This window comes from Psittacula echo (assembly GCF_963264785.1).
Source record: "Psittacula echo genome assembly, chromosome: 11".
NCBI lineage: Eukaryota > Metazoa > Chordata > Aves > Psittaciformes > Psittacidae > Psittacula > Psittacula echo.
In genome coordinates this window covers 461,085-474,886 of record NC_137746.1, presented here as the reverse complement: position 1 = coordinate 474,886, position 13,802 = coordinate 461,085, and the positions used below count along the sequence as shown (strand labels likewise).

Genomic DNA, 13,802 nt, shown 5'->3' with positions numbered 1-13,802 from the left:
AATTGTCATTACTGAGCTTTAAGGTCTCTGATGTTTTTAGCAAGATGTGACATTCATATAAGACAGGATACTAAAAAGCTAATAGACTGGCTTGTAGTTTTAAATATACTAACAGGCAATATTAAAAAAAAATGAGGTCCCATTACATCCTCATTTTTAGGACAGGAGGTAACCTCTACTTATGTGTAGTTTGCTCCTTGTTCTAAAAAAATCACTCCCACCTTGTGTAATGGATGTCATTACCAGCAGGGACTGTCACACTTCCAGAGCTTCCATAGCAGAGATGCCCATCAGTACACGTCCATCACACACATCTTTGAACTTGGCACCAAGTGCCATTATCTAAGCTAGAGGTAAGGGACACAAAATGGTGACCTCACAGTCCTCATAACACAACTGACAACCCTACTGCATCTTTTACAGGTATTTAAATTAGGTGTATCTGGAATAAGTATCCTCCACATCAGGGGAAACCAGGTTTCACTGGTTGTCCCACCTTTGAAACCCAGCAGGCAAAGTGCATTGTACCAGATCAGTGTCATTCCACGGTTCAGAGATGGTGAACACAGTTAATCCCTACTGGCAGCCTCCCACACTGACATCTGTATTTAACATAGGAACTTTATAAGCACCATGGTTTGGACAATCTTCATTACAAAACATTCAACTGAGACATGGACTATTTCCCCCTACGGAAATCTTCAGACAATTATAAAACTCAGTGGGAGATTCCACTATTGGATAACCCTGTGGGAACTGGAGCTTGTTTAGCACAAACACCTGCAGATTATCCATAACTGCAATTATTAATAGTATATCAATATATTCATAGGTGGCTATTCATAACCAAAAATGCATACAAGCCTCAGGTACTTTTTAAAAGACCTCCAGGTTGTATCAATCTTACAAGTTGTAACTGAATAGCACCGACATATTTGGCTGAAGTCCTCTGAAGTCACACATTAAACTGATATCCCAAACTGTTAAGAAGTCCCATTCCTCCCAGGCAGATGAAGCCCAAACATAACACTGCCCTCATCTGAGGGGCACCAAGCATCAGTGAGCAAGACAATTCAAGCCAAAGCCAGCAGTGTTATTAACCTCTGGCCTTCACTGCCTCTATGAAATACAGGATCACAGTTGGTTATAAGAAAGGGTCTCGCAAGCAAGAGCAAATTTACTTCATGATGTCGGAGGGGGATTGCAGGACCACCTTGCAGAACCTGCAAGATACATCATCAGATGCCAGGAGAATGAACACAGACCTTGGGGGAGAGGTGAAGATGGGTCAGGGAGGCACAAGCATGGGAAAAGCGTGAGGAGGCAGGGAGTGAGGATGTTGATGGGAAGGGGCAGACAGAGAAGCTACCAGCTGCATGTTCACAGGCTGCTGCTCAGTAACCCTTGTCTGGCTGAGACCACTTGCCATGCTTTTATTGATTAAGCATTACTGCTTGTTTTCTATGTCATTGTGCTGCTTACTCTTATTTGTGTACACATGCATGTTCTAATAGCAAGCACACAGAGAAACCCCAAATCTATACATACCCTAGGTTCAGGATTGACTGCACAACACACCCAAGGTCTAGACATGGAGAAAGGTCATGGGCAGAAAATAGAGAGACTGAAGAATGCGAGCATGTACTTAAGTCACTGCAAGCACATATGTATGTTCCACTAGCAGACTTTAAGAAAGTGGGAACATGATCAGGCCACTTCTGTGGTTTCTGTTTTTAAGCAAAGACATCTAAGAGCACTGTCCTCTTGTTTATGGTCATCTGTTAATTTGTGGTCATGGCTGTAGTGTGTACTTTAAACTGTGTGAGCAGGGACAAGCAGCAGCACTGGAGGGGAAGAATCCCCTATACCACGCTGTCCACAAGATGCGGCAATCCTGAACAAAATGGTCCCTTACAGCTCATTAAGATTCATTTGCAACAGTACACATGAAAGCCCAAGGACAGTAACTTAACCATTAGTTTTGAATTGTGTTATCCCAGTGGCCGCTTTTTTACTGAAAGCCAAAGTATGTCAGATCCACAGACAGAAAGACAAACAGCTGTTATCTACAGCTACTTGGAATTCCTCTGACACCTGTCAGTACTGACACATAGACATGGCACTATACCTAAGTGCCCATATTTACTGCTTCAGTGGAACATCTGTGTAGTTCAAGACAACTGAAAGTCATTAAGTAGGCAGGCAACAGTTTCCAACATAGATGGCAATGATACCACCAAAAGGTCATCCAAAGAAGTTCAGTAAAGACTAGAGGTAACGCAGCAGAACCAAACTTCAAATACATTTAAACTCAAGCAGACAAGCTTTTTCTGGTCTCTCAGTTAGGAGTGGTCCTGCATATTGGAACATTCTGCCCTCTGACTGGAATGACCTGGTGAGAAGCACAGCAGTTCTCATGTCTCAGCACAGGCACTTTTCACATAGGCTGCACCTTTGCCTGGTGGGGCACATCTGTCTTCAGCTGTGAGCTCTAGTAACTCCTCACCTTCATGGCAACAATGAATGTCCAGGTTTCACTGGAATGAAATCTGTAACGTCTCATTCAACACACAGAAGTATCAGCATTGTTCATGGTGTTACAGAAGACAGATTGAGTGGAGAGACACGACGTGTGGGAGTGTTGTTTGCTGACAGGGATGCAGGGAGGAAAAAAGGAGCAGCAATATCTGTGGATGACGTTTCTCCTTGGTTGCGGAGCTGTAAGATCTGCCGCAGCAGGGCCTTCCCTTCTTCTCTAGTCTGAAAAGGATTTGTAAAAACCAAAACAATACACCTATGGCTGGGTAGTTTCTGGGTCAAATTCAGTATGTAACCAGTGTAAGTTACAGTAGTTTGTCATTCTGTAATGCTGTAAGCTATAAAAACCATCCTAATTTTCTTCTGCTATTTAAAAATGTTAAGGAATTTAACTTTAAAGCTTTTCCTCCCTTTACCCACCTAAGTTGCATATCACTTGGTTATTTCAGACAGTGGCACCATCAGCCACTGAAGCTGCCTAAATATTCCAGCAAAAAGTGGATTGGAGAAGCTTCAAATCAGTTGAATTCAGATTCTCTAGAGTTCCAGACAGCTTTGCTAAGCACAGGCCATGCACCCTGCACTCATGGCCAGTGTCTGTAAGTGCACACTTACAGAACATCTCAGAATCAGTCACATACAAACACAAGTACTATTATAAACTCTGCATTGTCTACACACAGAAAATGAGAAAAAAAAAAAAGAAATTATGTGAGTACCATCATTACACAGCATGGGGAATCTGTCAGCATTTGACCACCTCCTCAAACCAAGATTTTCAGTAGTCTTAAGACTGCCATATGGAGCCTCAAATTCTTTTACTTACTAAACACCAATGAGACATGGTTCAATTTTACTATCTCCACCACATTTCATGACTTTAGTCAATCATAAGCAGCATTAGTGATCAGGTATACAGCACCACCACTTAGGATGTGACCTGCATGGCAGACAGCCCTCATTCATTCAATAAAGGATCCCTTCTGCTCAGGGGGGAGCAAAGATCAAGGTCACGGTTCCCCTAAGAAAGAAACATCAAAGATGGACAGAGCCTTGGGCAACATGGTCTAGTGTTAGGTGTCCCTGCCCATAGCAGGGGTTTGGAACTGGCTGATCTTAAGGTCCTTTCCAACCCAAACCATTCCATGATTAAGACTGAGCAACTACTCACATCATTGAATGCACAGCACTTCTGAGCACAAGCGGAGGCTTCATCCCAGAGCTTACACTTGAAGTAGTACTGGGCCAGGTAACGGAAGGCAGTGCTGACCTCCAGGTGTTCCACTATCTCCTGCAGTGAGGGGGGTAAAACCCTTCATCTGTGAGTGCCTTCCAGACTAGTTCTACACCATGTTTACTTCTTTTATTCCCAAGATACCATCTTACCCCACAGGAATAGATATCCTGGATGTATTTGATATAGCACTGAGCTGCCTGTTCAGATTCATTCAGCTGTTCATGCAGCCTAGAAAAAGAAGAAAACAGGCCACTGGAACAAGACAGCACTGTTGAAGACCTTCCTGGTCTACAAGAAAGTACCTACTTGACCTGACCCAGTCTAAAGCCAGATCTTTTCCTTCAGAATCTGCATGACATGCACCAGGTATTGACCCTCATGGAAGCAGATGATCCAGCTTGAGAACATTTGCATGAACAGGAAGCAGCTAGTCAGGTACTACCTGCCAGAAGCAGTGACAACCAAAGCAGGGACCTTTGCTTAGTCTGTCACATTTCCTTCAGTGCTCCTTCTTCCCCCACTACATCCCAGAAGTCTTTGTACAGCAGCTTCACCCTCCACTTGCCCTTTTCCTTCCCCTTCATTTTTAACACTTTATATTACTTTATCTCCCCCAAAATGTTACTGGTGATGTCACAATATTCCTATTTATTTCACATTAAACCATTTCCCAGGGTCACAACCACATAATGGGGAGAGAGAGATAATAATAAAAACATAAATCAATCTACAATTTTGCACATCATCTACTATCATAGATTGCTTTAAGTTTCAATACAACAAATACAACTGCCTGATCAAAACACTTCAGGATTCAGGGGTCCCTTGCAGCCCACACTACGATTCCCTCTAGTTAACCCAAGAGAAACTGGAAGCTAAAGCTGGACACAGAATTTGCAGTCACTGCAGACCTAACAATAGCAGCTATTACAGAGCTACTAATACCACCCAACAGCAGCTCCTTGTTTTACATTACGTAAATTATTTTATTTATTTATTTACTTATATTTTTATTTTATTTTTATTTATTTTTTATTTTTTATTTATTTATTTATATTATTTATTAACATAAATTTACAATTACGTTAGTATTGCATCATGAGGTATCAAAGTGTGAGCCGCATTTAACATAGTATTGACAGTTCAGTGACAAAACATACTCACTTTGCTAGTTTCACCAGTGCCATTTTCTCCACATCTCCTACAGCATAAGCTCTCCAATAGCACTGCCAAGGAAGAAAGTCAGTCAAGCACATCACAAAAGTGACTCCAGCTCATGACTCATGCGAGCAGGTTAGAAACAGAAAACTACATGGCTGTCCAGCAAAGGGGCACATGCCATCTGTAGAAGACCATTTTTATTTATCAGCAGCTTTAGTCACATTGCAGCAGAACTTTCCCCATTGTAAGCACCACAGAAACTGTTCCAATAAGCTCCTAGCAACATGCCCAGTGCATTTCCAGTGGCACCAGCCACACAATTGTGCTGCAACTCCTCCTAGTGTCCTGGGAGACATCCTAACCTCCTCCTCCAAACATCAGTTCTCACTCACCTTTTTAGCTTCCACCAACTGATTGAGTTTCTCATAGCATTCTCCTAGAGCAACCAGCATACGAGAATCATTGGGTCTGTAAAAGAGCAATTCCTAAATGTAGCTTAATGGACAACCAGCTGATCTCAGGATGGGGTAGTGGGGGAAATCTACACATAGCAGTGCCTGTCATCCCCTCTCATATAAAACATCACTTACACTCCTGACCAGCATTCCTCAGCATTTAATTGACAAAGCCTTTGTTAACAGTTAACTAATGCAACTAAAAGGGTTTGGAATAGTGGGCCTCTACAAGCCACATCGTATTGATGTTACTCTTCCTTCCCCAACTTGGTTCCTATACTTAAATTTCTTAGCTAGTAGCAACATGGCTCCATTTGGAACCCTACCTGAGCTGGTGGGCCCGTCGGTAGTAATAAAGACAGTAAAATGGCATTTTCAGGATTTCGTAGGTTTGCCCCAAGCCATACCATGCTCTGTAGTCCCTTTTGTTCACCTCTATTGCATGTCTGTCAAAGGAGATGAATCAGTCAGAATGAAAACAAAGACACAGTTCAGCAAAAGACTAACAAAAAAAAAAAAAGACAGACATTACTTCAATCCTTATGTATGCAGATTCAGACACGATTTTGTGCAGTACATGAGTGATACCTGTAAGCCTGGATAGCTGCAGATGTGTTCTTCATTTCCATATACTCATGTCCCATAAGTGTCCATGCTCCCAGATAACGAGGATTCAATTTCAAGGCCCTCTGAAAATAGAGGGCTGCTTTTTCATGCTGAGAACGCAAACTGTAATAATTCCCTAAAGCAAAATTAACAATATTTCAATACATTTTTAAAATAAAACCAAACAAAAAAACCCCAAACACACAAACAAAAAACCGATCAGAGAAGTAGAAAAGAGATGGAAGAGTTATGATCTATCACCTCCCAACTTAAATTATAAAGAGTCCCATTAAAGGCAGATGTGACTAAAACCTCAAGAGACCTAATAGCAGTCTGTTCTCCAGTGTTCTTTTTCCAGTTGTATCAATCAAGATCCCAACCCCTTGGCCTTAAAACTTATGTCAACATTTAACAAATTCATTTCCAATTATTTCCATGGAGTTTCAAGACTATAAAGGGATTATCAGCTACACTGGTCTTCATAATGATTTCTTCAGTTCCTTTCTGCACTGAGAGTACTACAGCAGCTCTTACAGAGCAGAACGAAGGAAAAGGGTGCCGTCATTTGGTCCACATTCACAAAGTAGTTTTGACAGCCTTGCTGTTTAATCCATTTTCACAAGATTTCCTCACACAGCTTGCACACAGCATAATCAGGACATGTGAAACAGCTGGCTCTCACCAATTACGCAGCAGGTCTCCACACGATACTTGTCTATCTCACAGAGATTGTGAGCCAGATAGCTCAACTCAGGCTTCATGCTCTAGTGAAACAAAGAAACAAGAGAAATGAGAAAAGCAGCATGTTACTGTTTCAAAGACAAGCTAGGCAATTAGCAATGTACACACTGTACCTGTCCATGGAGCTGTGAAGCAGAAAGCATAAGTCAAAAGCCTATATTCAGAAGCTAGATAGCCCCAGCTGCTTTGCCAGTGTTTAAAACATCTCTGAAAACACCATCATTATGGACAGACAATAGAAAGAGTGCTTACCCTTACATATAGCAAGTTGGAGAAAGTGTCCATGTTTTCTATCCTGTAAGGATCTTGTTTCCTTAGCTCGTTAAAGATGGATAAAGCTTTGTCAATATCTGAAGAACAGTAGACACAGAACAATAACTATAAATGCCAAGTTGGCATTAAGAGGCTTATTCCTTCTAGTTAGTAAGTGTCACTGACCTCGGATATTGTGGTAGGCAACTGCAATCTGAGAGATGATATAAGTGCTTTTGGAAAATCCTGCATCAATGAGACTCTGGTACTTTTGCAGAGCCTCCTCTATCAGCTGCAGCTCTGTATAAATGTGTGCAAGAAAGAACTCTTTCATCCATGTATCTGGCAAGGACAGGAACTTCAACTAGCGAGAACCAAAGAAGAGGAGGAAGAGATGACAATCAGTAGTATTCCAAGAACCACCTGAGGCAAAGAATCCGTTATCTTCCCTCCCATAATTTAGCAGATGGTCTTGAGGTAGGAGGCTTTCCTGCAACCGCTTTCTTAAATCATAACAGCAGCTACAAAAGATCAGTATTAGGACCAGGAATTAATATCAGGTTCTTCCACAGGAAAGACAAAATAATGTCTAAGTTAACAGTACTGAAACAGGAAAGGAGCATTAAGACATTCAGTCTAAAAACCAGCACAACATGGACCACAAAATTCTATTTAGTCACTTTGCATCTATCCCCATGACTGCTGAAACTGCAGAAGAATTGAAGCTATCTCATTTGGTTAATACGTGAATAAATTGTCTTCAAATCTGACAGCACCTGGCTTCTGATTCAGCCATTGGCCTTGTTTTTCCATTAAATTCAAAGTCCTTCAAAGGCTCTTTCTTCCCACGTTTGAACATCAATATCTTATCACTGTTTTTGATAATCTAAGTGAACAGACTCCAAATACTCTCATCAAAAATGCATTTCCCTTTTACCATCAATCTCTTCTGTGCCACCTCTACTTTGTTAAATATTCCACCAGCCAGAACTGACTGAAGAATTCCAGGAGTGGTCTCAAAAAGTCCTATGTGCAAAGAAAAGTAACCTATTTTGGTTTTATATCAAAGTTCAGTTCTTTCATACAAAGTAACACATAGGAGATGAACTGTATTTCCCAAAAGGAACACCCACGTTACTACATTAGTTTTAAAAGCAGGGATTCTACACACCTTTCCAGGCCACCGAAGTGCTCAATAACTGTGGAACTAGAACCAGATTCAGAGAAGACAAACAAAACCAAAACCAAAGTTATCTTAGAAAAGTATTTTAGGAGGATCTCCTCCATGTGCTTCATGTAACAGGGCAACAACCCTGCTAACAACTGCTTCAGAATATGTGAACTCGCCATTTCTTAAACTACTTTGTGGGTGAATGACAGGAAATCAGCCCTGCCTGCATAAAGATTCTCAAACTACAGCATGACAAGCAATTGAAGAAAAAGAGGCTTTAACAACATCATTTACAATCTTGGATTGCTTTGCCTGATAGTCTAACAGAATAAAGCAGTGGCTGATATCGATCCTGTTGCAACTGAATCAATGGTTACTGAATCGTGTTAAACTCTGGAATTTGTTAACACATCTTGATATCTCCCAAGTTTTACCATCTCTTTATCTGTAATCAAGTTGCAAAGTTCCAGCCAGGCTCCCCAGTGCAAAGGTAAGACATGGGTAGCTTCAACGAACACATCTATGGCTTCTTTCCCCAGGTCCAGCTTCCGCAGCACAACACCGTACCTGTAGATAAAGTTATTGAGTTAATCAGAATCACAACACTGCATATTCACACAAACAGAATCATAGATGAGCTTGGGTTGGAAGGAACCTTAAAGCTCATCCAGTTCCAACCCCCTGCCATGGGCAGGGACACCTTCCACTAGACCAGGTTGCTCCAAGCCCCATCCAACCTGGCCTTGAACACTGCCAGGGATGGGGCAGCCACAGCTTCTCTGGGCAACTCGTGCCAGTGCCTCACCACCTTCACAGGTAAGAAAATTCTTCCCAATATCTAATCTAAATCCACCCTCTTTCAGTTTAAGTTCATTTAAATACATTGCAAATACATGCACTTACAGATAAAGGCCAAATCCATCCAATTCCCTTGCCTTGTGTTTCTTGCTAAGCTCAACTCGCAATTCTCGTAGAGCTTCATTTTTCACCTGTCCTTTTTCCAGAGGTCCTGCATGAAGAGAAAGTCAAACAACTAGCTTTCAATCCAGAGTCCTACCACAGCAATCATGAAGTCCAGGCTATATTCAGACTCATCAATGACATGACCCAAAGGCTTCCTCTTTTTAGAAGAAAATCACTTAGTCTGATCACCTGCTTTAACAGAAGAACTAATAAATGAAAATCTGTAGCCTGTATTAAGCCAATGAATTGAGAAAGAATGAAAAATTCATGTTACATGATTTCAGTTTTATCATCAAAAAACTGAGAGGGGAAGGCCATAAAGACAAAGTGATTCACATGAAAAGGCATTACCTGAAACTTCAACATATTGTCTTGTGTTTCCTGACACCAGAGACTTACCCAAACTATCCACTGTCTCATCATCCTTCTTCTTTTCCCCTGACTGTGGAAAAGAGATGAAACCCAAAATTACATCGTAACAGTATATTCCTTATGCCCACTGCAATGCCAGTAGCAGCATGTAAACTTAAACTGAGCCCCGACAAACATCACAGTCCTAAAAAGAACAGTCCTATCCCGCTTCCCCCAGGCATGTAACCAGGAATTCTGGGTGCTCATTCAGAACAGAAAAGGAAAATAAAACCCATAAAATAAGGTATGCCAGGGAGGGGTGGGCAGCAGAGGAATTTAGTGTGAAAAGGCAATCTTCCCTTCTGTCTTACCAGGTATCTAGAGTACATATACAAGAAGTAAGCTTTCTGACTCTTGCATCCCCGTAGAAAATAGGCAGCCCTGTCATATTCCTTTAGATCAAAGTAAGACTTGGCTAATGTGTAGGCATCCAGATCACGAGCATCCTCCTGCAGGGACACAGAAGAGCCTTAAGACCTCAGAAGCTCTGATGTGCTTTAGGAAAATTACCTGGTTACAACAGATCAATGAAATTGCTCTGAAAGCTAAAAATGTTTATTCATCCTCAAAGACGGTTTGAGGACAATCAGAAAAGTACCTCTATTCCCTCACATGATCAGATTCCTAGATCTCAAATAACGAGAACAGACTAATTAGAAACATTTAATATACACAGTGAAACTCCAGAAAACTGTGGAAAGATGCCAGAAGACAAGAACTGACTATTAAGCAAGTATGAACAACCACCAGTAAGTAACCTACTTAGGAATTCCACAGCAAATAGTATTAACTTAAGCACTCTGAAATGCACTTGGGACGTGTCACGCTGCTGTAACTTGACAAAACAGGCACGTACCTAAACAGCCCACCTGTACACCTAAGCACACAGGGACAGAGATACAATTTTTATTTTCTATATCCTAAAGAGCACGAGTTAAAGGCACGACATAATTTGTACAACAATAAATTTTGGCGTTGGTAAAAACAAATGAACCCCAAAATTAAGTAGCATAATTTCAAGCTTTGCTTAGAGAGCACCATGTTATAAGCACAGCCACATGTCAAACGGAATCCTTCCATCTGGGAAAGCACACTCAGTTCTGTCTGCCCCATTAACTATGGAAGAAAGCACTGCACAACCAGCGCCCAGAGCCCTCCCCTTCCTGCGCGGGATTTTGAAGTGATCGCGGTGGCGGGTTTAACTCGGTGCTGCAGACAGGATCAACGGGCAGCACTGCACCAACCGCACCTCCCCCGAGGCTCGAACCGCTCCCACGGCGGCGGCTCGCTCTGCCCAGCCAGCCACTGGGTGCTGGTTTGCGGAGCGGCAGCGGCCCGCTCCGGCCGTACCTCTGTGAGCGCAGGCGGCGGCGGCAGCTCGCTCAACGGCAGCGGATCCAAGGCAAAGGCGAGCTCGGAGGCCCTGCGAGGGGACAAACCGTTAGAGCGGGGCCCGCGGATCGCGGGCGCGCCCGCCCGCGCGGCTCTCACCACTTGCCGCTGTGCTGCAGCCCTCGCTCGCGGCTCCGTTCCGCCACGCACAGCAGCTGCTTCTTAATCTCCCGCAGGTCCGAGAAGTCGCCTCCACACAGCCCCGCTGCCGCCATTGCACCGGAGCGCTCCCAGCCAATCACAGCCCCACACACTGAGAACCCTTCAGCACTGTAGACGCAGCATTCTCCTTGGCTGAGCTCGAAAAGACTCAAAAGCCTGATTGGCTAATTGGTGCTCTGACTCGCCATGGCCGGTACAGCTGCGCGCCGGCACCGAGCCGGAACCTGGACGGGGCCAGGCTGAAGAGGGAAGCGAAAGACATTGGGGCAGGCTCGTTCCGCTCATTGCTGTTGGTGCAGCGCGCCCGAATTTTATCCGGCTCAGTCTCAATAAGCTCCGTCAGGTCCGGCTCAGCTCGATGCTGTCCGCCTCCGTAGTCCGCCTAGGCTGTTTACGCCTCGGCGCTATCAGGAGCTTTTCTGTTCGAATCTGTCCGACGCTGCCAGCCTCGGTTCTTTCCGACTCGGCTCTGTCCGCCTTGGGTCTTTTTTTTTTCTTTTACGTTAAAATAAAATTTCTTATCTAAATGCAATTGAAGGTTACGTGTGAGAAGAGGTTAGAGGTCTGCTCTTTTCTCTCCTGAAGCGTGTCTTTTCACGTGTCAGTTTAGAAAGGATAATATTGCACAAAAGAACAAAGGAAAGACCTCTTTTGACAACGTTTTGTATTTATTGATTAAAAAAAAAATCATTCCTCCCACCCAGTATTAATAAATCATTTTGATAAACTTGGAAATGTGTATAATGTTCCAATACAAATTCTTGTTCAAATGCAGATCAGGCACTGTATGTGCAGTTGGCCACGTGATTAGGAAGGGAAGGCAGGGGGTTTCTTTCACAGTTGATGCCAGGTCTGCTTTTGGACCGGCTGGGAGAGAGTGTTTATAAAACAAGAGGACCATGCTCTTTTTGTCTTCTGCTAGCCATAGGCCTGGAAATCTTAAGTGCCGACTTCACTCCTGGGTCCGCCTTGGCTGTTTCCGTCTCTGCTCTCCGGAGCTGCCTGCCTCGGCTCTTTGCGCCTCTGTCTGCCTTGTCACTTTCCACCTCATTTCTCTGCCCTCTGGCTCTGTCAGGCCCCTCTCGACTCGGTTCGTCACTTTCCTGCTCTTTCCGCCTCGGCTCGGTGCTCTTCGGCTCTCTCTTCGGCTCCTGTGGGAGTTTGGCGCCCCGTGTGAGATGCAGTTCCGGGTCCCGACCGCACTCCTTTCTGAGAAGTGGCCACTCCTGGTGTGGTTTCCAGGGCCCAACGTGTTGACGGAAAGTATGTCCTGTGGGAGCGTAGAGGAGATTTCCAGTGAAACGAGTTGACCTGGGTTAGACGAAATGGAGGGGCTCTCAATGCTCCTTTCATTTCTGGAGACGCAGGGGGTACCTTGGTGCCGGCCTTCCTGCTCCTTTTTTCTGTGCTTTGCCTTCCTTCATTCTTACAGAGTGTGCCCTAGCCTTTGACATACCGAACATTATTAACTGTGTGAGCTTTTTGCCTTTCACTGTGGTAGATCCTTGCCTTTCTTTAACAGGTGTCTATACTGAGGTGCTGGAGACTGGGGACCAGCACTGCGGTGTGTTGATGCTGCAGTGAGGAGGAACAAGGCCTGGAGAAGTCTGGAAGAGAAAGAGAGATCCTTTGGAGGAGTCTGAGCAAGGGTTTGTGCCGTAAGGACACTTTCAGGAGGGCCCTTCCCGTTCAGCACAACTGAAAATCTCGCCCATTTCTGACTTAGTGTTTAATTTATTTTGAATTTTCCTTTTTCTTTATGTAATTAAAATTTATCTAGTTTGAGTCTTAGACTGGCAATGCCTGCTTTTGGATTTGGAAGCTGGGGACACAAGGCCAATCAATAGCACTGCAGCATCATGATCATTCTGAGATGAAGAAGCATAGGCCTTTCTTGTTTCTAGTCGATCAGTTCTCAGCCAATAGGAAAAATACCATTAGTAGGGTCATCCTCGGTATTCTAGTCTTCAGGGTCATCTGATTGTTTTTTTAATGGAGTATTTCAATTTGCCTGTGTGTTGATAAAACCTCCTAATTTAGTCTCATTTGAAAGTTTCACTGACTACCTCCTGTGCTAAACATCATAATTTAAAAATACTAAGTAGAATCAGTCCTAATACCAGTCACTCAAGCTTGTACTTTTAAACCAGTATCATCTTTTTAATTTGTCATTTCATAGAATCATAGAATCATAGAATAGTTAGGGTTGGAAAGGACCCTAAGATCATCCAGTTCCAACCCCCCTGCCATGGGCAGGGACACCCCACACTAAACCATGTCACCCAAGGCCTCATCCAACCTGGCCTTGAACACCGCCAAGGATGGAGCATTCACAGCCTCCCTGGGCAACCCATTCCAGTGCCTCACCACCCTCACAGTAAAGAATTTCTTCCTTAGATCCAATCTAAACTTCCCCTGTTTTAAGTTTTAACCCGTTACCCCTCGTCATGTCACTACAGTCCCTGATGAAGAGTCCATCCCCAGCATCCTTGTAGGCCCCCTTCAGATACTGGAAGGCTGCTCTGAGGTCTCCATGCAGCCTTCTCTTCTCCAGGCTGAACAGCCCCAACTTTCTCAGCCTGTCTTCATACGAGAGGTGCTCCACTCCCCTGATCATCCTTGTGGCCTCCTCTGGACTTGTTCCAACAGTTCCATGTCCTTTTTATGTTGAGGACACCAGAACTGCACACAATACTCCAAGTGAGGTCTCATT

At 43.7% G+C, this 13,802-nt stretch overlaps 1 protein-coding gene across 1 annotated transcript; it reads right to left on the bottom strand.

The window, feature by feature from the left end:
- On the bottom strand, nt 1–11,153 carry CDC23 (cell division cycle 23). The gene is made up of 16 exons (XM_080627049.1): nt 11,027–11,153; nt 10,886–10,958; nt 9,847–9,984; nt 9,524–9,566; nt 9,065–9,170; nt 8,596–8,728; nt 7,177–7,354; nt 6,991–7,088; nt 6,680–6,761; nt 5,980–6,133; nt 5,718–5,837; nt 5,329–5,404; nt 4,940–5,001; nt 3,925–4,003; nt 3,710–3,829; nt 1–2,760 (listed from the first exon to the last, which is right to left on the bottom strand). Exons 1-16 carry the CDS (start codon nt 11,140–11,142, stop codon nt 2,590–2,592), a joined length of 1,749 nt encoding a protein of 582 aa, XP_080483175.1. The 5' UTR covers nt 11,143–11,153; the 3' UTR covers nt 1–2,589.
- Nucleotides 11,154–13,802: the final 2,649 nt, after the last annotated feature.

Coding starts and splice junctions, on each gene's coding strand:
- CDC23 (XM_080627049.1), bottom strand. CDS start 11,142: ATGGCGGCAGCGGGGCTGTGTGGAGGCGACTTCTCGGACCTGCGGGAG. Junction 5,838..5,979: donor GCAGCTATCCAGGCTTACAG/GTATCACTCATG, acceptor CTCCTTTGACAG/ACATGCAATAGAGGTGAACA. Junction 5,405..5,717: donor CGACGGGCCCACCAGCTCAG/GTAGGGTTCCAA, acceptor GCTCTTTTACAG/ACCCAATGATTCTCGTATGC.